Source organism: Zeus faber, assembly GCF_960531495.2.
Source record: "Zeus faber genome assembly, chromosome: 20".
NCBI lineage: Eukaryota > Metazoa > Chordata > Actinopteri > Zeiformes > Zeidae > Zeus > Zeus faber.
Window position 1 is genome coordinate 8,229,644 of NC_137207.1, and position 26,253 is coordinate 8,255,896.

Consider the following 26,253-nt stretch of genomic DNA (forward strand, 5'->3'; position numbering starts at 1 on the left):
GGATTGTGTCAAATTCAGCGAACGCTATCAAGCAAAACACAAGCAAAACACACGCACACGCGCGCACGCACGTACTCTCCTCCTGGGTTGTAGCTGCAGTTCAAGTCTTCAGATGGCATCATTCCCCCGAGAGAAAACCCCTCCATTACTCCACCCACTAACTCCCCGACTTGCTCTCCCCCTCTGTCATCATCACAAAAAGAAATCAAAACTCCAATAATTCATGAGCATGAAGGATGGGTTAATGTGTTGGTGTTTTCTTTATTTCTTCTTGTGTGTGTGTGTGTATTGGAGTGGGTGCGTGTGTGCTTTTTGGGCCACTGAGCACACTGAGAGGGCTGCTGCAGCCTTGCTGTGGCTCGCTGTGTGTGGCAAGAGGACGGGAAATGGAGGAATAATGTGTTCGGGGTCATCGGCAAAGGAGACAAACAATCATTTCGGTTCCAGCAACGGGCGAGATCGAGTTACGGAATATGAATAACACTCAATGTAGATTAGTGCACTGCTCCTGACAGTAACCAAATAATAGTCAGCGGGTGATTGAGGATTATGAAAACTAAAAATCATGAACGGTAAGGATCAGAAGGATGCAGGGGGCATTTGGAGGTGCCAAAAGCAGGATGATTTCTTTAGATATAGAGTGATGGCGAAAAATGGCGAGAGGAAAAGTTCAAAGGAAATTTATGACCGAATCAAAGCAAAACCCATCTCCGAGCTGCGTGGCAGGAAAACAAAAGATGCTGAATGATTTCTTTGTGAATAGAACTTGAGAAGCGCCTCTTCAAATCACAGGGAGATTCTGCCGAATCTTTCTCTGTGACCTGTGCCGTTTTCCTGCATATTATTTTACTGTAAGTCAAAGCTACAAAATGACAAACAAATCCAGCCCCATCTCATTATTATTTCCTCCTCAAAGCACACATAAAAGTAATGAAATGAGTAATAAATAAGGCAAATCAAGTCAAGCTTTGCATTCAGATCGGAATACTTTGTCTGCTTGGATAAAACAGGAGATGTATTTTAGCTACACTGCACACTGAGACTCTGGAGAGGTGGCTCACCTTGATAGTAACTTATTCTGACCCAATTAAACAACAATTGATAAACAGGACAGTGAGCTAGGCGGCTATTTGTGCTGCTGTCATGGATCCAGAATGGTTTGGAACCGAGTTTAATAATGATCTATATGCACCGGATGCTCTCTCTGTCTCATATTCAACGTACCCATTACAGAGTAATAAATCCACACGACACCTCAATAAAAAAGAAAAGACTACTTGAGAGCCACTGCGGCTTAAATTAACCTTCTCTCAGTTGCATATATATTGTATTATTTAAAATGACTATCCAGGGTCATTTCTACACATTTAAACGACTCATGCTCTGAATAGTAGCAAAAAATAATAAGTTGTTGTGTTTTATGTTTTGGAAATTCTTGAAGTGTTGTATCTGCTGGGGGCGGGGGGCACCATTCATCCCTGTGACACTGACCTGCCACGACTCCTGCCATGTAGAGTAGACTTATTCGTAAGATGCCGTGGACCATCTCCAGCGGGACGCCAATCATCAGCTGGAGTAGAGCGTTGAAACCCAGCTGCTCCAACCTGAAATCAGGGCAAACAGCTTATTTCAGACGGCACACGGGCAAGTCATCCCCAGCCTTAACAGTCGTCCCCTGTCTATCATTGCCGTCCACAGTCCTGTAATACCCGACGCAACCCCATTTAATTTGCTAAAGTAAACTTTTGAACAATTACCATGGTGTGGCAGATGTTATGTGGGCAAAAACATTAAACGAGTAACAAGGGGAGGGCAATAAAGATCGGGCCTCTTACCCGACGTGCATGAACATGTAGCTGAAGAAGCGCCACACTTGGGCGCGGTGGCCCGGATGGTAGACCAGTGGGCTCTTCATGAAGTCTGGCTGGTATGTCTGCAGAACCCACTTGTTCAACATGATACCGTAGCACATGAACACGATGATCTGAGACAAGGAGAAGGGCGTGAGAGAGATGGAGAGAGAGAAACTGAATGGTCGTCGAGTGTCTGATCTCGCTGACATCTCAATGACACTTTCCCTACAAGTTGGAGGTTACAAAAAAATGAAGAGATTCTTTTGCCAAAACGAAACTGAAAAATGGAGCAGTTTATAAAAGCCATATGACGTTCCCTTTTTCTCCTCCGTTAAGCCCCGGCTGACAGTGATGGGATTGGCAGAGAAAGCAACTGCATGCGGGGAAAGACACATCTGGTCCAAATTCATTAGCTTCTTTTCATAGATCAATGAATCATCATTTTGAGAATTTAAATGAAAGTGAAAAGCCATTATCATATCCTCATTGTCGTTACAGACCATTCAGTGCAATTTGCAGTTTTTTTAAGAGCACTTTCTTGGCTTTGTACAGAATTTTGACAAATTTGAGGGACATGCCGATGCTTTGTTTAACAGCTACTATGCTATATATTCGCAGCCTGAACTTAGGCCTGTGAGAGCGCCGTGTGGTGCCAGGCTGAGATTCTTGTGCTTTAAGTGAAAACCATGGCTGGGAAATTCATACCACTGTGGAGGCCAGAGTGTTGGCTGACCTGGTTTCCAGGCTTTAAATTGGTGCCTGAAAAGAATCGCAGCATGCAGGCTGTTTATTTTTGCCAGCTCAGATGTCCTGCTTTGAATAAACCCAGTAAGCCTCTGGTACCCAAATGGACTACCAGTAGTATGGTGTAGTGTCCAGTATAGTTTGAGCTATTATTCCAGATATATGTGAGGCAAACCACTTAGTCAATAGTATAGTACATTTTTACTCTCTGAGATTTACTTTAATATAATTTATTTTGCATCATTTGAAGGTGGCGTCTGGGCTCTACTGCTCATCACTCTCAGCGAGGTTTACAGAAAACAGGCATACTTGAACTATAAATATATAATATATATTTTCATTAGTAGTCGTCGACTAGTCGTCTTTTATCTATTATGTAAGAAAGAAGCCGAGAGAGAAGTTCTAGGTAACAACGAACCGATCAGTGGCTACGTCACTGTTTGCGCTTTGCTGCACGGCCTGCACGCACTCGCTGTCATCTTCTTTTGTAACAGTGTGAATCACAGACACTAAAAAGCCATAACACAAGAAGCACTTAAATGTCCTGTGCCATGGGGATGGTGGGGTTTGAGCAGCCACACCTGACATGGATCTAGATAACTGGGGACCCAGGATCAGAGCTGCTGCATACCTGTTGCTCGTTGGTAGGTCTATCGGGCAACAGGTACCACACACACCCAGGAGCCCTTGTCATGATGAATCCTGATCCGCTCCTAAGCTTATTCCAACCAGCCCTCTCTCTACAATAAACTGGTGTCTACAACCCCATCGTCTGTGTCTCTGTGCCAGAGGTCCCTGACAACACCATTTGGGTGGCGTGTGGTAGGCGAAACTGCCACGCTGGCACCTGAACAGGGACTCTCCAGCACAGGGAAGGGACACAGAGGGGCCATCCAAAGACGCCCTGGAACCACGAGCGGGTCAACGGGAGGCCCCAGCACCAACCCTCTCCAGACTGGCAGCAGCAGCAGCAGCACCCAGGGGGTCCGGCGAAGTCCCGGGGGAGAAGCAGCCGCGGCAACCACCACGGGTAACCACTGGCAGCCAGCTACTCCACCCAGCACCCATCGCTGGGACCATCCAGCAGCCCAGCAGCCAGGCCACCCCTCTAACACAAGAAGCACTTAAATGTCCTGTGCCGTGGGGATGGCGGGGTTTGAGCAGCCACACCTGACCTGGATCCAAATAATTTGGGACCCAGGATCAGAGTGGCTGCATACCTGTTGCTCGTTTGTTGATCTAACAAGCAACAGGTAAAACCCCCATCCCCACACGCACTCAGGAGGGGAGCCATTGTCATGAAACATCTCTATCTGCTCCAGGGCCAATCCAACTCCATCTCCTCCAACTAGCCCTCTCGCTACAATAAACTGGTGTCTACACCCTCGTTGTCTGTGTCTCTGCGTCAGAGGTCCCTGACAACGCCATTTGGGTGGCGTGTGGTAGGAGAAACTGCCACATGTCCATTGCCTGCGCAAAACTGGAAATTAAAACGGTATAGATAGCTGTTCAACTCAGTACAGTAACGGACAATGGACAATCGATGTGTGAATGCTGTGTGTTAAACAGGTAGGTTGTTAAGTGAGGAGTACTTGTACTTCATAGCTGAATTAAGATATAAATGTAAATACATATGTAGGCCCTCGATTGAACAGTCTTCGATTGGTAATGCCTGGAGTGAGGAGGGGCAGGCTGGTGATGTCAGGAATCCTTCTACATTTACACACACAAACACAAAACAACTTCAACACAATAACCTTCACCCTGATGTCACCAGCCTGCGCCTCCTCGCTCCAGGCATTACCAATCGAAGATTGTTCAATCCAGCGCCTACACATATTTCAATCAATTATTTCACTAACACAATAATTATTGTAAATCTGGTCGACAACTCGTTGACTGCTGACAACAGCACCGACTTGTAGTTATAGTAGTCACCTAGTTGGTGAAACCCCTCGTTATGAGTTTGAAGCCCGCTATTGGATAGGATAGTAGAGTCCCACAGGTGCATGGTGGATGCAAGGAAGGTGGAGGGAGCGCAGCAAAGCAGCAAATCAGGGAGTGCAGGAGGGATTGGCTCCTTAAATTGGCTGGCTCATAAGGGCGTGGAAGCATGTAGCGCTGTCAAGTTGTCTCACAGAACTAACTCCGCAAACTACGCCTCATTTGTCATCTTGTTTTAGGCCCATCTACATTAAAAGCTTATAATTCAAGTCTAAAATCTCTAGTGGTGGGTTTAACTTAATAGACCATCCTACTTAAAGTCAATAATATGGGTCTGAGTGACAGACTCATGTGACAGGCGTTGAACTACAACTCCACTCTCTCACCTGGACGATGGTGATGATGGCCATGAAGACAGGCGGGGGACACAGGCGATTCTGGTGGAAGTACCAGCGGCGGTCTGTCTCGCAAGGCAGGATCTCATAGGCCACGTAGCGCACAAAGCGTTTGTACACGCCCAGCCCCGTCTCATCCAAGAGGATCTCCCTTTGCAGCGTTCGGCGGCCATTGGCAATGGCCCGTCGGAAACTGCTGGAACGTTTGCTGCTCATCTAGAGAGAGCGAGCAAGAGAGAGATAGAGAGAGAAGTTATGAGAAATGTATACAATTTTTTTCACATTTCTCGAAAACAGAATTACAAAAAAAAATGGCTTCAGCAAAGGTTTGGAGTTTGAGATAATATATAAAAAAGAGAATCAGTCGAAGTCTAAAATGACTGGATTCAGCTGATGATATGGAGGCAATTCATCACTTAATTTACCTAAGATCCTCCAGCTCAAAGTGGTATGTATCGCCCTCTTCTCTCATCCTACCTGGCTGTTGAATTTCTCATCCATACCATTATACCTGCAACTTCCTCTGTTGGTGGGTGGAAACTTGTGTAAAAAAATGATGGCTTCCTTTTCATTCCACATGATCTCGGGCAGAGCCATCAGGGTGACTAATCATCCTATTCAGGAGTAAGCCAACTTGAGCAAAGTAGTTATTGAATTCCCAGGCAATATCACAGGGTCAGCTGTGCTACTAGACTCATCAATCAGCTGTGACAGAAAGGCTGAGGGTGTCCTTTTCCTGTGTTCAAAGCTGACCAATTACTTTCCATCCTGTTTTGAATTTGGATCCTCGTCAATGGTTTTTTTATTTTGGCGTGTATATTTTACATAGTTTTCCCAACTGTTAGATAGTATCTATGACATATAATTATAAAAATACGTGTGTGTGCGTGTGTGTGTGTGTGTGTGTGTGTGTGTCTTTGGGGAAATTCACTTCCTGGCTGACTCCCAATGTCAGTGTCTCGTGTGTCCTGTTTCTGTGACGTAGCCGTTGGTGCTCCTTCTAGGGCAAACGCCTGACTAAGAATTTCTCCTGTACACCTAGTTGTATTGTCATGCGCTCTGTGATAATAATAATACTTCAGCTGCTGTTATCAACAGCATCCTCTTCAGAGGACGTTGGCTGTATCACACGGTTTCCAAGAAGCTATACAGACAATATGGTTTGTTGAAAGTGTAGCAAAATTGCAACTCAGAGAGCCCCCGCAGACAATGGGGCCCATTAGCTAAATCCCACCAGCTGCAGTATGCCGGAGAGCGGTGACTAGGAGCTGCTGTGTGGAAGCTAATTACACCTGGACCCCGCGGGGAGTTGAATGATAGTAAATAGGGACCACAATCATTACAAAACTAATGATGGAAACAAATAGGTGGACAAAAAATATAAATGATTCGGAAACAATGATGAGAAATATATATATTTATAAATAACAATAAAAATAATCAAAGTATTTCTGAGAGACGATTGTAACAATTCAGAGGCCCGTGGCACAGTGATAACCGGCCAGAGGTCGGGCTGTACAGCGGAATGCATGCACGGAAATCACACTTGAGCGATGCAATTACACTCTAAGATAATAGATCGGAGGGAGGAGGCAAAGCGGGTGGCATGCAGGGTCATGGACTAGAGAGGAGGTTAAGGAGGAAGATGAAACTCCAGCCTGAGTTTGCTCCCTCCGTGAACTGAGGATGGCTGGTGCATTGCCAAGGAAAGACTTCCACCGCTTTAACTCTGTCTGCATATGTTAAAATATGTGTGCAATTCAATTTAGGGAAGATACACGTCTTAACTTCATTCTTTGCCACAATTCTAAGTTTCTCTGTTTGTTTTGCAGAGTCTGATAGCTCCTTGAAGAGCCACCTGCTGCCTCTCCCTCTGGCATCGCCGCCACGCCTTTCCCAAACCAAAGTACTCTCGAGCGATGTGCCTCTGAACTCTCCCCGGAGATGCCGATCAAACACAGTCGTCACTGAGCTTCCTTTCTTTCCCCTGACATGTGGGTAGGCTGCCTCTAAACTCCGCATTTTAATACTCCGGAAGGAGGCGGAGAAAACAGGCACGCTCACGTGGAGGCCTGGAACCAAGGTTCGCAGCACGTCAGGGGGAAACTTTGAACCTGAGCACCGGGTGCGCAGATAAAGCGCATAGCACATCCCTTCATGGGCAGGGGTCCCTTCAATCAGCAGGGGTCTATTCTCCTCTACATGGGAGCTGCGTGTGACCTTACGCTGAATGCTGCAATCAGCGTCAGGGAATGTCTGTGATGGCTCAATTAACCCTCGCACGTGGTCAATGCCTAACAGTTCAATAGTAATTAGAAAGAACAATCTCAAAAACAGAGAACCCAGAGAGCTTGACAGGAGATGATTACCTTGATTTATTCCAAGTTACTCTATTCTTTGATGCTGAGTCGGAAAGGTTGCTTGTTTAACTGCCTCATCATTTATACATGCCAATAATAAATCATTCAATTAATGTTACTAAATGGTGTAATGTGGAAATTAGACCGGGTTTGGCTGAGCAAACACTGATTCACCCACACTCGACAGGATCAACGCTCACATTACAGCTTGTTTTTTGAACCGTTTGCTAACGGAAATGTCTGACGCACACATGCTTGTGAGAATAAACACACACACGCACACACACACACACACACACTCACACACACAGACAAGCACCTATGTGGAGGCGAGTCCAAATCAGGAGAGATGTTATCTTTGCACTGCATTCGTTGACTCTGCCTTGACCTAGATTCCTAGGTTATTTTTCTGCCCAAATCCTTTTAAAATGAGAGCCCACCACCGTCTCTGAGCAGCCTGTGGCCATAACCCTGCTTCATGGTTTAGTTATTAGGGTCTAAAATAGGAAAAAACCTCACCTTAGGACACTGAGGCCAAGTGCACCTGCTTTAGCCTGCAACACAGCTAAGAGAGTACTGTGTGTGAGTGTGTTTGAGCGAGAAAGTGTGCACAGGTGTGTGAGAAAAACCATAAACGTGCAGCGGTGTGTTTATAAATGGTGCTTAATGCTTGCCCCAATGGCCTGCATCTGTTTCCGTCGAGGCTGTTAAACACCGCAAAAAAACATGGCTGCACAGAAACACACCTGTAATGACCAAGTGGCATTCACTGAAAAAGGCTCATGCTGTCGAAGACACATAGAAGCGGAGCCACAGGTGTCCTGTCTTCCTCTGGCCGGGGCTCACATTCACTTCCGCTCAATGAAAATGTCACACACAGGAGGCTTTTTATTTCAACACTAAGATGAAGGGATAAAATGGAGACCTTTTGAGCACCAAATCTCCTTAAATTCATGCAAGTTGCCTCCAGTCACTGCAACAGGGGACAGGTAGAACTGCCAATTTCCAAAAAGCAAACATCGCCACACTGCTGTGCAATAAACCAGGGAGGCCATCTTGGTTCTCCTGTTAACGTTAAGGTAATCAGCACCCGTAAGAAAACAATGACACACTTCTCAGATGAAAGGGGATGTAAATATGCCAGCACTGCAGAGCTCTCTTTAAAGAAACTGATATGTGTACATTAATTAAACACGTTTGGGTAAAAAAAAATCTCAGTGCAGTATCTGAGAAGATTCTGCATCTTGTACTGTTTATTGTGCCATATCAACTGTCAATGGGTGTGAATAGTACATTACATGTATTTACATTTGCGCGAGTGTGTATGGCTCTATGTGTGTGTGTTGCTGTGTTTCCTTAAGAGAGGCTTTAGTGCTGCGTTACCTTTTCACCCCTCAGGCAAGAACCAGGGGAAGTTCTCTGGACTTCTATTATGAATCCTCTGAAATAACATGAAGAATGTCAGAAACTCTTAACCTATGTGTACACAGTGTGTGCACATAGGTTAAGGGATGTTAACGATGTTAACATCGACTGTCGATTAATTCCTAATAAGAATTTAATAGATTAAGATTTTGTCTTATCAATAAGAACTGAACAATCTGCGGTCTTGTTGTAATTGTATCAGTGGGAGTCTTTGTGGGTTGCAGGCCGTTTTGAGAAAAAAATACCCAACCAAGAAGTAGTAATACTCACCGGAACGACAGGAGGCAGTGGTGAAAAAAATGTCAAGTTGAGTAAGAAATAGTAGTAGAAGTAGACGGAGGCTTCCAGAAGAACAACTGTGGCAGTTCCGCCTGCCACACCCCACCGAAGTAGCATTTTCAGGGCCCTCCGGCACAGAGACGAAGACAACGGGGTAGAAACCACAAGTTTATTGTAGAGAGTGGGCAAGGTGGAACAAGCCCAGGAGCAGATGGACAGCATGTCATGACAAGGGCTCCTCTCCTGAGTGTGTGTGGGGATGGGGGTTTTACCTGTTGCTCGTTAGACCAATCAACGAGCAACAGGTAAATAGCCTCACTGATCCTGGGCCCCAATTACCTAGACCCAGGACACGTGTGGCTGCTCAAACCACTCCATTCCCACACCACAACGACAAACAACAAACATACTGTAGCTGCTTGTTAAAAATGGGAGCTTCTTAATGCCAAGGACAATATTACGTTTATTGTTGCTACACGGTAGATGGCACTTTCTGAACGGGGGAGGGAAAAAAACCAGAGCAAGAGAGCGGTACGTGAAACAAAACGATATGTTGCTATGGTGATGACTACATTAAAATATATTAAATACAATTATTTTGTGTCTGTTAATATATAAGAATTTTAGCAATGTTTAGTAATTTTATTCGCTTTTCCTTGTCCATATCTGTACCAGACTTGATCTGCTAACTTCCGGCTCATTCCATTGCAGAGGATGGCAAAAAGTTGAAATATTTAACTTAATATTTAACTTGCAACGAGACCGAGTAAATATTCCTGTATACGGAACCAGTTTAGTGAGTCTTGCCTCGAACTTCTCCGAAATGAAAATAAATGAGGAGAGAGAAACGCTCCTCAGGCCCCTCGCACCAAGTCACAAAATCTCGGAGGTGCTCGACATCGCCTAGGTCCCCATGTGCCATGGCGCCACCCTCTGGGGACGTCATTAGCTTTTATGTTATCAATGAATCGCCGATTGTTTGTTAAGTTGAACAACTATTGATTAAGTAAATCCCTTTAAATTTGCATCCCGAGCACACACATCTCACAAAACCTGGTCTAATTAAGTAAAAAAATAATTCCCTCACGGCCAGCCCCGGTGATCCACAGCTCCCATGTGGTATACTATATAGAGTGCTGAGGCATGAGAAAGCACCCGTAAACAGGTCAAGGATAAATATGGATACATAAAGGTTTTTGCAGGCGCACACACAAAAACATTGTGCACGGGACACGGTGGTCCACCATGGGTGTTCTCTCGCCGGGGCTGGGCCCTTTAGTCAAGTCAGACGACAGCCGGTAGACAGCGAGATATAATGCACTACGCTTTGCAAGTCAAAATACCACTGTCATCTGTCACTACTGCCCGTGGTATCCTTCCCATACATCTCCCTGAGACCGAGCTAACCTGGGATGGAGGAACGGAACTCAGACATAGGTAGAGAGAGGGGAAAAAGAGGTGAGGGGAGCTTAGGGATTGGAGGGATAGAGTGGCAGTTAAATGGGAAGAGCATGGACTCAGGTAGGGCTCGGGTCAACTAAATTAACGATAATTCTATCATTACAAATTTAACTAAATCAATTCGGGAACTCATTTAAAAAGGTAAATTAACTGTATCAAGCTTATTAAATGAGGCGTAACTTGCAGAGTTCGATCTGTCAGACAACTCGACTGCCCAACATGCGTTCCAAGCCCTTATGGGACGGCTTATGTAAGCATCCAATCCCTCTTGCCCTATGTGTTTTGCTGCCTGCTTGATTGCTGAGATGCTCTGCTCCCTCCACCTCCCCTGCATCCACCTGTTGGGCTCTACTCTTCTATCCAATGGGGGGGATTCCATTTATCACTCCTATATTTCTAGCTCACTAAATATGCCCATGTTTTCTGTACAGTAGAGTGAAGAGCAGTAGAGCCCAGATGCCAAACTAGAACGATGCCAATAAATAAGATAATTTTAAAGTAAATCTAAGAGTTGTCTGTCAGAAATACAGCTGTGGTCACATGTTGACGGCAGAAGGACTTGAGCTTTGAGCTTTGAAAACTCTGAGCTTTGAGTGCCACACACCGGTGGAACAGCCAAGAAGCCCACAATGAAATTTTTGTTGCACAAAAATCTCATTCCTTGCATCAACACCCAGTATGTAAGAAATGATACAGTACTGAGCTTCAAGTTCCAGGCGAGAGATTTTTTATTAAACAGGCTAGGGCCAAGAATACACACAAGCTTAAGGGCTCTGACCTAAACACTAGGGTCTGCATTTTTGGCCTTTGCAGAACTCAACATGGCATGAACACCGCCAAAAGAAGGGGTTTATTGCTAACATACCTAGATGAACTGAGCCAAAAAATAAAAAAACATGAGCCAAATATCATGAATAAGGAGGGGGATTAGAGAACTGGAGCAATTGGAAAGAGACGGAGAACTGGGAAAGCGAGAGATCTGTAGAAATAAAAAAGAGAGAGCAAGAGGCAGACGATGACGACGAAGGGGGTTACTGATGACCTGATTAACGCTGTAGTGCCACATGAGGCGCTTCTACTTCCACTGTGGCAGCCGCACTGAGCTGAACACACAGATTAAAGAGACGGTTTGAGCGGAGAGCGGATTCGCATCGTCTCCATCTGAGAGCCATCTAAATTAGTCAGCAAATCTGTACCAGCAGCGCATTATGTGTATGAATGAGAATCTGTCTGTGGTAGTATGCACACACACACACACACACACACAGCAGTGTGTGTGGGTATGTGTGAGAGAGACAGCCAGAGAGCCGGAGTCTGTATTTTTGTCTTTGATCATATGTGAGCAAGTGTCTGCACGCCGCTAATAAATGCAAATTGTATGCGTGTGTAGAAAGGTGTGTAGTGTGTATGCTCGGTGATGTGTGTGCTTTTTCGGCACGTGTCAGACAAATCTTTACTGTCAGACTTGGGAGGATGATTTCCCTGTGGAATGTGGCCTTCTCAAATTGCCTCAGATTACTGCCTTCTACTACCGATGTAGCTCTAATCGAATGTAATTTAAATTTGGCTGACTGGTGATGTCGGGGATGTCTCCATAATGCCGTCACAACCCCCCACGGGGTGTTGTTTTCCCCAATGAGCGTGCTCAGAGGGGTCTCCCCATGATAAAAGAAGGACGTAAGATTTAGATGGTGGACTGAGGCGGTGGGGAGGAAGAGTGTCAGCGGGAGAAGAACACCCGGAGAGGATCAAGAAACATTAAAATTGCCGGTTGAGAGTTCAGAGGGAGAAATCGCTTCAGCCGTGGTGGAGCGAGAGATTGGTGGAATTACAAAAAAAAAAAAAAAGGCGAGGAGGAAGAGGAATGGTGTAAAGGAATGGCGGGGGAAATGTCAGATGGAAAAAGCCGCCATCGCTGCGACGCTTTCTCTTCCCTCTTGTGGTGGAGACCGGAGAATTTGGAAGTGCTCCAAAATTCAGCAGTCCTCAGTACAAAAGACCACAGGCAGCATAACGTAGGGGAGAGGGAGGGCGAGTCGAAATAGGCAGAGAGAGAGAGAGAGAGAGAGAGAGAGAGAGAGAGAGAGAGAGAGAGAGAGAGAGAGAGAGAGAGAGAGAGAGAAAGAAAGAGAGGCAAGAAATTAGCTTAGGAAGGTGAAAATACGCCAGAAATTGCATTGCATGGAATTAATCACGCTGCTTACAGATGCACACTGCTACGAGCTGGTTGAAATTTGTGCGAAGGCTTTCAGCACGCTCCCCTCTTATAACTAGCTCTACATGACTATCTAATTGGAGCACAGTGACTGAACAGGAATGACTATAACCGCACCTAACACACTCGACACTGCAGCAGGGGCAAGTCAGCAAGTCATGGCTATTTGATGGTCTACTGTATGTCTACCTTTTTCTTCAATCAAACAACCTAGTTTTCACTGCTTCAAATCGTCTTTGGGATTACGGAAGAAACTGCAGGGCCAAAACTGAAACAGACAACATAGCAACCATGACCATGTCTAACCTCTGTCCTCCATATCTGATGTGCACTGACACTGAACAAACCACACAACTGGCTGGACATGTGCAGATCTGAAAGGGCTATTGCTTTGGTGCAATGGCTGCCCCAAAGTGTGACTCCTCATTTCAGGGCCGGTGGGCAATAATAACTAATAATAATAATGAAGGAGAGTAGCTAAAACAAACAGAGAGACTGCTCTTGATGCTGGAGGCATAAATCCCGGTTAGCATTGAGTGTGTGAACAAAGATAGATCTTCATGAAACCGAGCCGGCGTCTAACATTTTCCCGAATACAGTTGTCAGTACACACAATATAAAGTGTATTCACAATGTTAAACTGAGGGAATCAACTGAAAAATAAGGTTGAACTCTGCCCCCTCACTGATCCAACTCCGACGCAACCAACCATGAGAAATTTAGAGCAAGACGCGACTTAAGACTCTTGCCAAAGTAGGGATTTGATCGCACTGGGGGCTTGCAAACACAGCTACTGTACATCCCAACTCAAAACAGTGTCTTTTTGTCCACTTCTTCTTAGTCAAAAAGTTCTGCTTGTGTATAACACCTCAAGGTGGTGAAGGTGAAATGAGGGGTTGGGGTTCACAGTGGATTTAAAACCTTAGCTCTGCAGTAAATCATTGTTCTTATACTGAATTGTGTGTGTGTGTGTGTGTGTGTGTGTGTGTGTGTGTGTGTGTGTGTGTGTGTGTGTGTGTGTGTGTGTGTGTGTGTGTGTGTGTGTGTGTGTGTGTGTGTGTGTGTGTGTGTGTCTGTGTACTCTTCCGGAGTGTGACCAAATAACAGTTGAGCTAATTATAATTTTGTTGCTGTGATAATATGTGTCTGACAGCTCAGCGTGGGTGTTTACCAGCGCAAAGCTTTGTGAGCCGATTCATCAATATGATTAATTGGAGGGATTGATCCTTCTTTTCCAGCACTAAATACTTCAACAGATGGGTCAATTTTGTCATTATAAAGCTCGCTGGCTCTCCTTCTCAATGGACAAAATAGATTTTCTGACCTTCCAGAAATCAAACACCACGTAGGACCGTACTTTTGGTCCTGGGCTTCCTAGACATGAAATCCTTTACATGACTTTCAGTTTCTCAGGGTTCTTTGTCAGCGTTATCTGAAAACCTAACTCCTCCCAACTCACTTCACAACCTTGGGCCTGTCCTACTGTTAATGTGGATGAGGGTTCATTGTGTGTGTGTGTGTGTGTGTGTGTGTGTGTGTGTGTGTGTGTGTGTGTGTGTGTGTGTGTGTGTGTGTGTGTGTGTGTGCGTGCGTGAGTGTGCAAGTGTCGGCGCTTGCTCCCTCCACTCACCAGCTCGATGAGTTCCTGGTAGCAGACTTGTCCATCCTCATTGCTTTGGACGAGGGCGAAGAGCATATCCAGTTTAGACGGGTCCAGCTGCAGCTCATGGTGCTCCACCAGGCTGGTGAAGTTCTCCACTGCAATGAAACCGGTGTTCTCTGGGTCCAGCTGGGTTAAACAAGAACACACACGCACGCACGCACACACGCACAGACACACACACACACACACACACACACACACACAAATGAAACCACAGAGTATGCATACTTTCAGTAATATACACCAACTGGTTTGGTGAACAAGTGAGTGACAAGACCTTTTTTCCTCAAAAATAAACCCAACTGCAATGCTGTGATTCTGCTGCTGCTGGTGATTAAAAGAATAATTCATACCTAAAGAATCTCTTTCTTGCTTGTCGGTTCCAGAGACGCGTCAACGGTCACAGATCACAGCCTTAGCTTCAAAATAGCGGTCCTGTAACTGCCAAGTCTTGCACAAAGGAACTCCAGCAGGATGGTTTGTTTGCTTGCACCAGGACTTTAATCCGTTCCACCACCAACGCAACCACACATGCACACAAACGCTCATTGGGCACCATTTTTAGGGGCCAGACCATGACATGCCATTCTATAGCCCCTCTCCCACATGGAATCCGTAACATTGCTGGATAAAAAAAAAATCTGGCAAAGGCAGTAGATAGCCATTCCTAGATTGGCCTCCTTTACGGAAAAGTTCCGTATGGAGTCTGTTCCCACATAGATGACTGTTACGGATACTAAAGCAACAGAATCGTTTTTTAGACCAGTGCTTCGCTCCTCGTCTCCTCGCCCCACAGACTCTTCCCTCCACTGACTGAGAGGGGACAGAGCCCTCGTCCCCGGACACAATAACCCATCCATCTCCACCCGTTCACCCTCTCACTGTCCGCTTACAGAAGACCAGGGCAGAGCTGGAGGGATCCAGCTCTGCCCTATGTTGCAGCCGGCAGGCAAGTGAAACACCACCACACGCTTGCACCGCACCCCTAACTGTAAAAGACAAGTCTAGGGTCTGGGTGGCATTTGCAGCCGAGTGCCACTGTCCGATCGGACTCAACGTTTTTCAGAATGTTTTTTTTTTCCTTCCTGAAAACAAGGTTTTTAAAATATTTTTACAAAAGAACTATTTGTATAAACCCACTATTTGTGCTTTATTTAGAGTCAGCTAAACCCCTATTTTTCTGCAAAGTTACTGCCTCCCTTCCCACACACTTCCATTCATGGCCGTACCTGCAATTTGCCGGAAATTATACTACTTTGAGAGTGGGTACATTTATGGAACGACATTTACGGAACATCGAGACTGGCTCCTGTTCTCACATGAGGCCAATACGAAACATTGCCAGTAGATTTATGGCTTTCAGTGCAAGTGGGAAAGGGGCTTTAAAGCAAGCCTGATTTACGATTGGACCTTATTGTTTCTATTTCTTTCTGTAGCTTTACTGACTGAAGATGTAGCAAAACCTGTGGTCAACGGTTTGCATAGATGCTTTCATTTCATTGCTACTGCTGTATGGTAGGATTACTAACATGGATTGACATTCATTCATAGGAAGGATAAACCCCTTTGAGATGAACCGTCTCAATTTCAAGTGTCCTAAGACACAAATACACACATCAGGATATGGAAGTCTAATAACAGCGTCCATTTACTGCCGCAGTGCTTTGTTATAAACTCCTGCTGCAAAACTTGATAACTTGAACCGATAAATAGTGCCAATCAGAGCTGTGAATGGTTTCCTGCTCAGTGTGACGGTAATCAGCGTTGTCCATGGACAGCTGTGAACATAGCCCCAGGAGACACAAGAGAAATACGTGGCAACAATGGCGAGCCACTGAAACGGGGAGGGTCTTGTCCATCGCACCAGGATGAGCAATACTGTCGTTGTGATGCCAATGAAATAATTGGACGGCGAGCCATTCAACCTCGTTAAAAGATGCCGTCTGTAGGAGAAACAGCAGGATGGCAGTTGGAGTCTGTCGCTGGCAACATTTGCATCTTCCAATCAGCATGGTTTTCATTAATCACCATCCGCTCGGCGAGGTTATAACTGCTGATGTCTGCCTGTCACCATTGCTCCCTATAATTGACTTAAGCAGGGGAGTGTCATGAAATGCCTGAGTGTGTGGCCGTCTGAAATAGTGGCCGTTTAAAAATGGCTCGTAAAGTGTAGGGTGTGTGTGTGCGCGACGTGGGTTTGGCGCTGTATGTTTCTGGGAGGACCGTGTTTCCCTTCTCGACAGGGCATTGGTTTCTGGCGAGCCGGCTCTCTTTTAGTGCGTCGGAATGTGTGATGTGCAACTGTGCGCCTCAGGACATTCTACAACCATGCAAAGAGGCCGCGCGGGATGAGCCCTCTCCTCTTCTCTCACCATTTCCTGAACGCCGACACTGCCTCATTAAGCTTTGAATAGTAAACCAACAGCCGCTCGCTGCCCGCGGGGTGCGGGGTGCGGGGGTGGTTGGTTTTCAAAATGTTGCGTCAGTCTGGAGTCACTGGCGTGGAATGGTCTCTCCATCCCCGCGTCAGGATCCATTCTATGAGGCCGGACATTGTTAGCATGTCAGGGGTGAAGTGACATGTGGTCGTATTGGAGGAAGGCAGCACTGAGGCCACGAGAGGCCGTGTGGAGCTTAACAGTGGAAGGCTTAAAACTTCAGGCGCTACTGCTCAACTAAGAACGAGGGAGATCAATCAGAAAGATTCCTTAGTGTAAGTGCATCTGTGTGTGTGTGTGTGTGTGTGTGTCAATGTACTTTAGGGTATTTACACTTGCTGTGCTGTCCTTTCTGCAGAATTTTCCAAGCACAAATTTGAGAGGCTTTGCAGCTTTGAACACAAGCAGCCCTTTAATTTCATTTAATCTACTCTTCTCTCTTCCCTTATGGATTCTTACTATTTCTGTTTAGCAGCCCAGGACGGTGCGCTGACAGCGGTAGACTATTGGGTTTGACTGGATGGTGTTCCATTAAATTTGAATGCAAGAATCTGTCATGCTGATAGATCCACTGTTCAATCTTGGCAACCTGGCAACAAGAATGTTCTCCATTTTTTTCAACTAAAGTTGATCAAACATCCCTAGGTTGCATGGAACAATTTAACGTTTGCAGTAAGTTGTACATTTCTGGGTCATAGCCTGCCAATGCTGAGTGGGAGGAGCAAAGGGGTGCTCACTGCTTGGTGAACCCTTCACATAGGACGTGGTGTGCGCTGTGCTCAGTGTAGCTCAAGCATGCACACTTTTGGGACCGCTTCTACAACACAAATATCGTTTATGGTATTATTATTTTAAGTTTAGCTGGCCTATATTAAATGTTACATTAATTACATTTATATATTATATTACAATAGATATATATATTACAATTATGTCTTCAGACAATCATATCTTATTTTAATGACAGGACTAGTCATGATCATGTCTTAATTTATAGGTAATATTTATTGGCCATTGGTCATATATCGCTATTCTCCACTGCATTAAAACACACACCTGGTATGCCCTGTTGGTAGGAAACCTTTTTTCCAAGACAGGGATTTCCTTCCAAGGTCCCGATAAACTCGTAAGGACGGGCTGTAGAGTTCGGGGGAATTTGGACACGGCTAAAATCAGTTTCATAGCATAGATACAGTACTTCCTGTTTGCATCACCTCCTGTTTCTATTGGCTCAGTGCAGATCACGACAGGGCACAGCATGCCACTCCGTTGCAAAAGTTCAACCGTCCGCGGCACAGCTGTGCCTGTACTTTGCTCAGCGCAGATCCTGTGCGGAGCAACCAATACACGCCAATGGAGTTTAGAGCGCAGCGCGTCCTATGTGAAAGGCCCTTAAGCAACAGATTTCTAAAGAGTGAGGGAGAAGGAAAGTTGCCTGGGATACTGTGTTAAAAAACCAAGACAAACTAATTTAATCTTATCTTGTTTGTGTGGTTTTCTACAATAAAGTTCATCTACCATCTATGAAGATTTTTACATAATTAAGTGAACTTTGCCTCATTTAACTAACTTGATTAACTTGTCATTTGACAGCCATTAGGATGGCTAGCTCACTCCAGATTAGATCACAATATGAGTTGGGCTCATTCATTTTCTTTCTAATTATTACAGTAAAGCATTTTATCTATTTCATAGAAACAGTCTAATACTGCCATCATAAAACAGATAATTTTATATATCAGATTACCACATTAGTAGATCATATCACTTATATGTAATTATAATGTTATAATTATAATAATATCCTATAACTATCCCACTAGGATGAGCGTAACCACAGAGCGATAGAAACAGCAACAGACAGTGGGATGTGTCTTGTTATGTCATTGTAATGCAGCCATTGTACGCACCATGCAAGCCTGATCTGTGTTCACACATTCTCAGCTAAATCTATAGAATGATTGTCTCTTCCTCAGCCAACAAACAAATTTTCTCTCCCTCTCACAATTACACACGTGGCACACGTGACACGTGGTGCCTGTCTTCTTCAAACTCATTTTCCCTCACACACACACACACACACACACACATACACATACACACATACACATACACACATACACGCACACACACACACACACACACACACACACACACACACCTCAACAGAGCATACTGTATAGGGGATGCTCGTTGGCCCAGGTTCCTTCAAACCAAATTCGGCCAAATGCACAAATGAAAATGAATCAAGAAGGGGGAAAGGGAAGTGCCTCAGATCTATTTTTAGATAATCCTGTTAACTGTGTAGCTCCTTGGAGGTTTGTTAAAGCATGACCCATTCTTCCCTTGAGGCGTGCAGGATGAAGCGTTGTGATATGGACAGCATCACTCAAGCTAAGGAGGAGACCATTACATCACAACAGCGGGAAAGGAGCACAGAGGTAACAAATAAGTGAATAGGTGTGTGGGGGCAGAATGGAGTAACCAGTCAACTGCAGGAAGGAGACGGGGGTAAATGAATAGCGAGCCACGGGACAGGTGAATGGAGCTCCAAACAGTGCCCGTTCAATCCGTCTCGCAGGCTGTGCATCCAGCTAGACCGTCAGCCTGGCAGCCGCTCTCCAATTGGGACGCCGTGACACACTCCGCAACACAGAGGGGAGATAGATCAGAACCTTGTGTGCTCCCGGCGCCGCGGGGGGCTGACAGGGGGGACCACAGAGCCGCCCTGCAGACGTCTGATTACTGTCGGCCTCCATATGTCAGCCCATCACTACGCATAGTGGTCGCAAGCACACACACACACACACACACACACACACGCACATACAGACACACATATATAAATATAGAACTACACACACATGCACACATACACACTACCCAGGCACAGGTGAGTATGGTCTAGACCCAGTGCTGACAGTGAACAGCGAGGTTGATGATGCAGAAGCCATTTCCCCTGTTTGTCATAACACACGGGGGGGGGGGGGTTGCAGACCGTCTGCTGAGAAAACAAGGGGGCAGGGAAGAGCTCCTTGTAGCCAATTAGGATTATCAATTAGTCCAACAAGGTACAGAGGAGGTGGGGGCTCGCTGGCTGTTTCTGCTGGGTCAGGCTGATGTACATGAAGGCGGGGAGTGAGAAAGAGAGAGGCGGGGTGGGGAGAGGAGGGGGTGAGGAGGGAGGGGAGGAGCGAAGTTGCACGCAGCGAGGGGAGTGGTTACCGAAGCGGTTAAAAACCAGCGAGAGTGACACGCACTGACAAGCCGCACACGTTGCCATAGTTACCGGTTGCCTGCGTATTGCCATTTTTCATGCCCCCCCCCTCCCCACTACAATTTCTTTCCTTCAATTTTCCTTTTATTCATGAGGCACCAACGTTGGAGAGGCAAAGTCCAAAATAAAAGACGCAAGTAAGTAAAGAGGAGACGAAGAAGAGATGGAACAAGGGACGTGGAGAGCTCAAAGGCGAAGAGAGGAGGACGATGTGAGTGGGTGGACGGACGGAGCAGTGACAAAATGAAATTAGAGAGGAGATAATGAAATGCAGGACACAGGAGGCATGAAGTTCTCCGCGGAAGGTGAGGGGGTTGAGGGAGAGAGACAGCGGAGAGGGAGACAAAGGCAAGGCGAGAGGGTGTGGAGATTGCCTGGTCACCGTGTAAGTGGGAGGAAATTGTAGAGGAAGGAGCAGGGACTGAGACATTGGAGAAGAGGTGGAGTAAAAGAAAGAGATATGGAAGGCAGGTGGCAGGTGAAGGAGAGTATTAACCCTGAGGGACCGCTATTACCATTAGCATAGCGCACTGTGACTGTATCTCACCGTCAGGTCAGGTTTAGTTTAACTTGCCATCTATGTCCACAGGGGAAAAAGGGTGTGTGTGTGTGTGTGTGTGTGTGTGTGTGTGTGTGTGTGTGTGGGGACACCTTAAAGTACAACATGTAGTCTGAAACGCAGCCACCTCTGGATGGTGCACATGCAGCGAATGCTAAAACTGCAGAATGCACGTGCTGGTGCTGCAAATCAAACGTTCCTCGGATCTGCCGCTCTAATCTACCGTTAATGGTATCAAGATGTGTCTTAGCGACACACACACTTGTGACATCCTCACAAAAAACGGAACTCTTCGATCGCTGTGGTTTCTAATGCACTTGTGGAGGAGAAGCGTTACATGTGTGGATGTTCACAGCCAGCAGTGGCAGCCGTTTGCCGAGCTGGTTACAGAAAAGTCTAAATGGTGCTGAGAGCAGGTGTGAAGTGATCTGATTTTAGGTGGACGGAACATTAGGTCGGGGGTCAATCTGTGTGTCCCCCTCAACGACAACAACAAAAAAACATGATTAAAGATGTCCTCTGGATCCCATAGATAAATTCCAACAACCAAGCACCCCCACTCCCCTTTAGCAAAATAATAATGTCAGGGATGATTACATGGTATCATGCATGGGAGCCAATAGGTTATGTGTGGATGAACATTTGGTGGGAATGGCTAAATGATGGGATAGGATTGGAGAGGCTGCAGAGGGCAACTTCATTTACGAGGCCGAGCGTGATACGCACAGATGTGGAGATGAAGCCAGTGAATCATCGCTGCTGCCCTCAGGAGCTGCAGCGACTCTCCCACAACCAGGACACTGACTGCGCAATTAATCGCACTGCGCGCCCTGTCCTACTGTTACAGTCGCACCCCTTCACCTCCTCTGCTGTGGTTCTGCTCGCGATGCGACACAACGCTATGGCAACCAAAATCCGATGGAGTAACTCCATCGGATACTGAAATCTCTCTTTTTGTTGTCTCGACGAAAGCTCATTCCGCTTAATGCAAACAATGAGGGGGGACAGTGAAAGCAGCCCTCATGAAATATGGCAGAATGGTGTTCGGAAAGCCACCACCCCCAGACAGAAATATTCTCAGGCTAATGATAATGGCACTCTACCCACTACCATGGGGAACGATAATTAGACAAGCAAGATGTGTGTGTGTGTGTGTGTTTGTGCCATACATGTACTGGTATGTGCGAGTGTGTGAATATGTGCGTGTTTTCATCAAATTTGGATATGCGTGTCTGCCGGAAACCAAAGTACCTCAAGCTCAGCATTACAACCTCCTGCAGACTAATAAACTCACTCATGTAGACGCTGTTACTTGTTCTTTTTCCTCTCTCCCTGTGTCTCTCTGTCTTTCTCTCTCTCTCTCTCTCTCTTTCTCTCTCCCTCCCGCTCCCTGTCTCTCTCACACTTTATTGAGATTGATATTGAGATTAAAATGATCCTCTGACTCCAGAATTATTGAAATGTGAAGGTTGTGTTCCTTCATCATTCTGTTTTCAGTACAAAAATTGTTTGCGATGATAAAGCTCCTGCAGATTGCTGTTTACTATGGATGAGGGTGAACTACATGTCAGAGTAAGCATACATTGGAGGGTGTTGGCTGGAAAAAATAAATTACTGTGAGCACGAACAACCTTCAGTGACAACCACCAAGACTCCGAGGAGCAAGGCACTTCATCCCAAACTGTTCCAGCAGATGTGTCAGCTGTACTGAACTATGAGCAGGTAGGCGCTCAATCATATAAGCCGCTTAAAACAAAAACCTTTCTCTGTATAGAGTTAAAAAAAAAATGTACGTGCATTTTTCACGGTGGCCTCTGCCTTTCCAGTAACAATGAAATCCATGCGGAAATTTCCATTGCGTGTCTCTCCCACTAATTTCTGGAACCGAACACAATGCCAGCCCAGGTGTTCCTGGACTGCAAGCTGGTCTTTCACAAACATTATCATAGTCATTATCAAAAAGCCTCATCAAAGCCGTTTCCATTGTATGAGAGGCTGGCATGTCGACTCTCAGCCACTACAGTCCCAATGGTGAGGTTCATCCACCTTGATGTGACCAGATGTGAAGGTGGCTCAAGGGCGAAATAACGTGAAGCTCTGGTCATTTTTACTGTGTATCCACCCCTACAAACCATGATCTTATGAAATCTACTGTTAATACAAAACCAAGCAGCCATTTACAGATATATTCTATTTATTTTCAGGCTGGGAGATCGTTATATGGAGAAGGGATATTGACATCAATGAGTCAGCCTGTTTTACGAGGCATTTTGAGGGATCTATAATTTAGTTATTGCTAACTCAGTGAAACAAAATATGGCCATCATTTCTCCAGAGCACCTTGAATGAAGTGTTTATAAAATATTCAACAAGTTTAACGGCCACACAGAGGGTCTTGACACTGCGCCTTCTTACCATGTTGTTATTCAATTATTGCAGGCTACTTCACATAATAAACAACACACACACACACACACAAACTGAAGCACATACACACACACACACACATACCCGAGCACACAATATATTAAGAAAAATGTGTGTGTGCACAAAAATACAAGAATACACATACACCCTTGAGCATATGCACATGTGCCACACACACACACACACACACACACACACCCACACACACCACACACACACACACACACACACACACACACACACACACACACACACACACACACACACACACACACACACACACACACACACACACACACACACACACACACACACACACACTATGTCTCTCTTGGGCTCTTAGGCCTTTTCGACTAATGTGTTGCTAATGTGTCACTCCTGACCCTTCCACCCAGCAGCAGGTAATCGATTCCACTCTTTTTGGACAAAATGATTGCCTCAATCTATCTGCCAATCAGCCTTAACCCCCAAGGGGCTAGTACATCATCAAAACCTGAAGACGGTTGAGACAGCACAGAAATAAATAACAGATATGAAACAGCCCTGACTGGGTTTCTCTTTAAGGAAAGTGCAGTACAGGTACTCCTCACTTAACGACCAATTTCCGTTGCTACAACCAGGTCGTTAAGTGAATTGGTTGATAAGCGAGGACCCGTGTTATTTCACGGTTAGGGGGAATTGGCCATTGCGAACGCTAGTGTAGTGAATACTGACAGACTGCGGGAACGAGACTGAGACTGAGAATGGTGATGCGCGATGAGATGCTTGACGGTTAGACGCTGCACACGCAGCGCACAATACCGACTGGTCAGAGAGCTGGTCGTTAGTCCGAACGGTCGTTAAACAGGTCTCCCACTGTTTGTGTTGTTAGTTAAAGGACCCGATGAAACCGGACGTGTACGGGGATATTAATCACTGGGTCTCGGTAGACATCAACAGGATACGTGCATCATAGGAGAGACAGACTCAAGAAAAGAGAAACAAATATCCAAGCTGGAAATAGGGTGTATATCCCTCACAAAAAAAAAAAAAAAACACAGAGAGAGCTGGATGGCTGGATGAGGTCCGTGAAAATGCTTAAGAGTATAACCATACTGCCTGAGACAGAAAGACACACAACTCACAACACACACCCACTAAACTCGCTTTTCTTGTAGGAAGCCTTTTTTTCTACTGCATAAACATCCATCAACAGGGAGATGATATTGGCATGTCACCTGACCTCTGTTTCCCAGGCCCCACTTGACCCTGGGGTGCCTGACGGTATCATGTTGTCTGGCCGTGTGCCCTTCCAGCCAACGCAAACAGACCCGGCATCGGTTCTCACCCCGACCCGCCGCCACAATCCCTAGATAGATGGAGAGGTTGGCAGGAGCCTGTAACCATGGAAACCTCCACCGCTGTCTCCCGGCTGGCGCGTCTGCTCGCTTACCTGCTCTTGTATGAGCTGAAACAGGGAGCTTCTATCCATATACTGGCCCGGGAGTTGAAAGGAGCTGCCAAGGACAAGGGCATAGGGAGTACCAGGCGCCAAGCGGCGGCGGGTGTAGGGGAAGGGGATTCGGATGAGGCAGGAGTGGGTGCCTCAAGCGTAGTAGTGACAGCCCCCCCCCTCCGCAGTGCCTGCGTCCCCCTCTCCCTCAGTGATGGATGGAGTCCAGTCAGCCTGGTTCCTCGCGGGCCCACGGTGCTGCGTGCTGCTGGCCGTTTTTGCTGTGGTGGGCAGCGGCGGAGGAGGCTGGGGCGGGCGGTGTGTGTGTGCGTGCGCGCGTGGAGGTCCGAGGCAGCACTCTGAGCCAGTGCAGCCCGGCGTAGAGGAGAGCTCGGCAGGCGGTGGAAAAGGCAAGGCAGCTCCGACGGCTCTCTTTCACTCTCCTCCCCCTGACTACTACCTCTCTCTCTCTCGCTCTCTCTCCCTCCCTCGCTCGCCCTCTTCCTTTCTCCTTCACTCACACACACTGCACTGCCTGCATACCAATAAGGCAGAAGAGGGGGAGGTGGCCACTCTGGGCAAATCGGAGAGCGGGTGGGCATGGCCGAGATCTGCGGCTCCTCTCCTAGCTGCAGGAGAGGCGTTACAGGGAGGGAGCAGGGGATGGGCTCCACTGCGGCTGTGCGCTTACTACTGACACAGACTGCACACGTCTGGTCAGCCAAAACACACACACACACACATATACGCACGCAGTCACACGCACATACACAAGGAGGCTATCAGTGTAAAAGGCATATGATACATGACTAAGATTCGCGACTCTGTTATTGAAATTGTAAAATTGTAATTGAAGCCTATATATATATATATATATATATATATATATATATTGGTAAGGAATGAGTCACGTGCTGTAATTGGTCCAGCAGGGGAAGCTTAAAAAAAAAACATCCCCGGGGAAGGATGGATCCTTGAACAAGAACATTTTACCACTAATTATACATGCAAAAACATTAATCCATTGTATGCACTGCTGCACATTTGGGCAGCCCACCCACCCATGCCCACACCCCACAACGATGAAATTGAACCAGACTGTTTGGAAGTGCTCAGTGATCTCAATCTAATGAGGCCCCAATGAAGCCTCTTGAATATAACTGATCATTAGAAGTGACAGCACCAAAACAAAAGCCCTTTTCATTTTAATCTCATGCATAATGGGGACGTCCAAGTCGAGGAGTTGCAAACGAGGGTCAGAACATCTAATGTTGATGAATGAATGTGTTTTATTACGCCATCGCCGATCCCTTTGTAGATTGCCTTCCTGCGAGAATCCGCAGTGACCCCCCCCCCCCCCCACCACCACCACCACCCTCCACCCCCACCCCCATTCCTCTTCGGGAGGGCGTTCATGGGCTGGATCTTATCTCATAATAAAGTGAAACAAAGCCCTCAAGGAGAGGCAGAGCTGATGATGGCTCTTAAAAAGCATGCAGAGGGTCACGGTAGGGTTGACCTCTGTCCCCTGCGTTGTTACCGCTCCACTAGTGCCATAGTGATGCACAGCCTCTGTCGAGGATGGCAAACAGAGTCCCGGCTTGTTTATGGTGCCGAACTGCATCGCACCTTAAGAGCTGGTAAAACCACCTAATTTTGATGACTTTAATAGCAAGGGCCAGGCCTATTCATTACAGCACTGCGTGTTCCTTTATTGGCACTGGGGATCACTCTTAGGTGCAAGATTGGAAAGGTACCCGCTTGATTGACGTTATTAAGGA

General features: G+C 46.3%; 1 protein-coding gene across 1 annotated transcript in view; it reads right to left on the bottom strand.

The window, feature by feature from the left end:
- Positions 1 to 24,511, bottom strand: part of rhbdl1 (rhomboid, veinlet-like 1) — a gene marked incomplete at its 5' end in the record, with an annotated part of 50,414 nt that extends 25,903 nt beyond the window's left edge. The window contains 5 exons of the mRNA XM_080021722.1: positions 1,492 to 1,604; positions 1,836 to 1,984; positions 4,928 to 5,152; positions 14,307 to 14,465; positions 24,473 to 24,511. Coding sequence (XP_079877848.1) covers positions 1,492 to 1,604; positions 1,836 to 1,984; positions 4,928 to 5,152; positions 14,307 to 14,465; positions 24,473 to 24,511 — 685 coding nt within the window. The remainder of the gene's footprint in view (positions 1 to 1,491; positions 1,605 to 1,835; positions 1,985 to 4,927; positions 5,153 to 14,306; positions 14,466 to 24,472) is intronic.
- Positions 24,512 to 26,253: the final 1,742 nt, after the last annotated feature.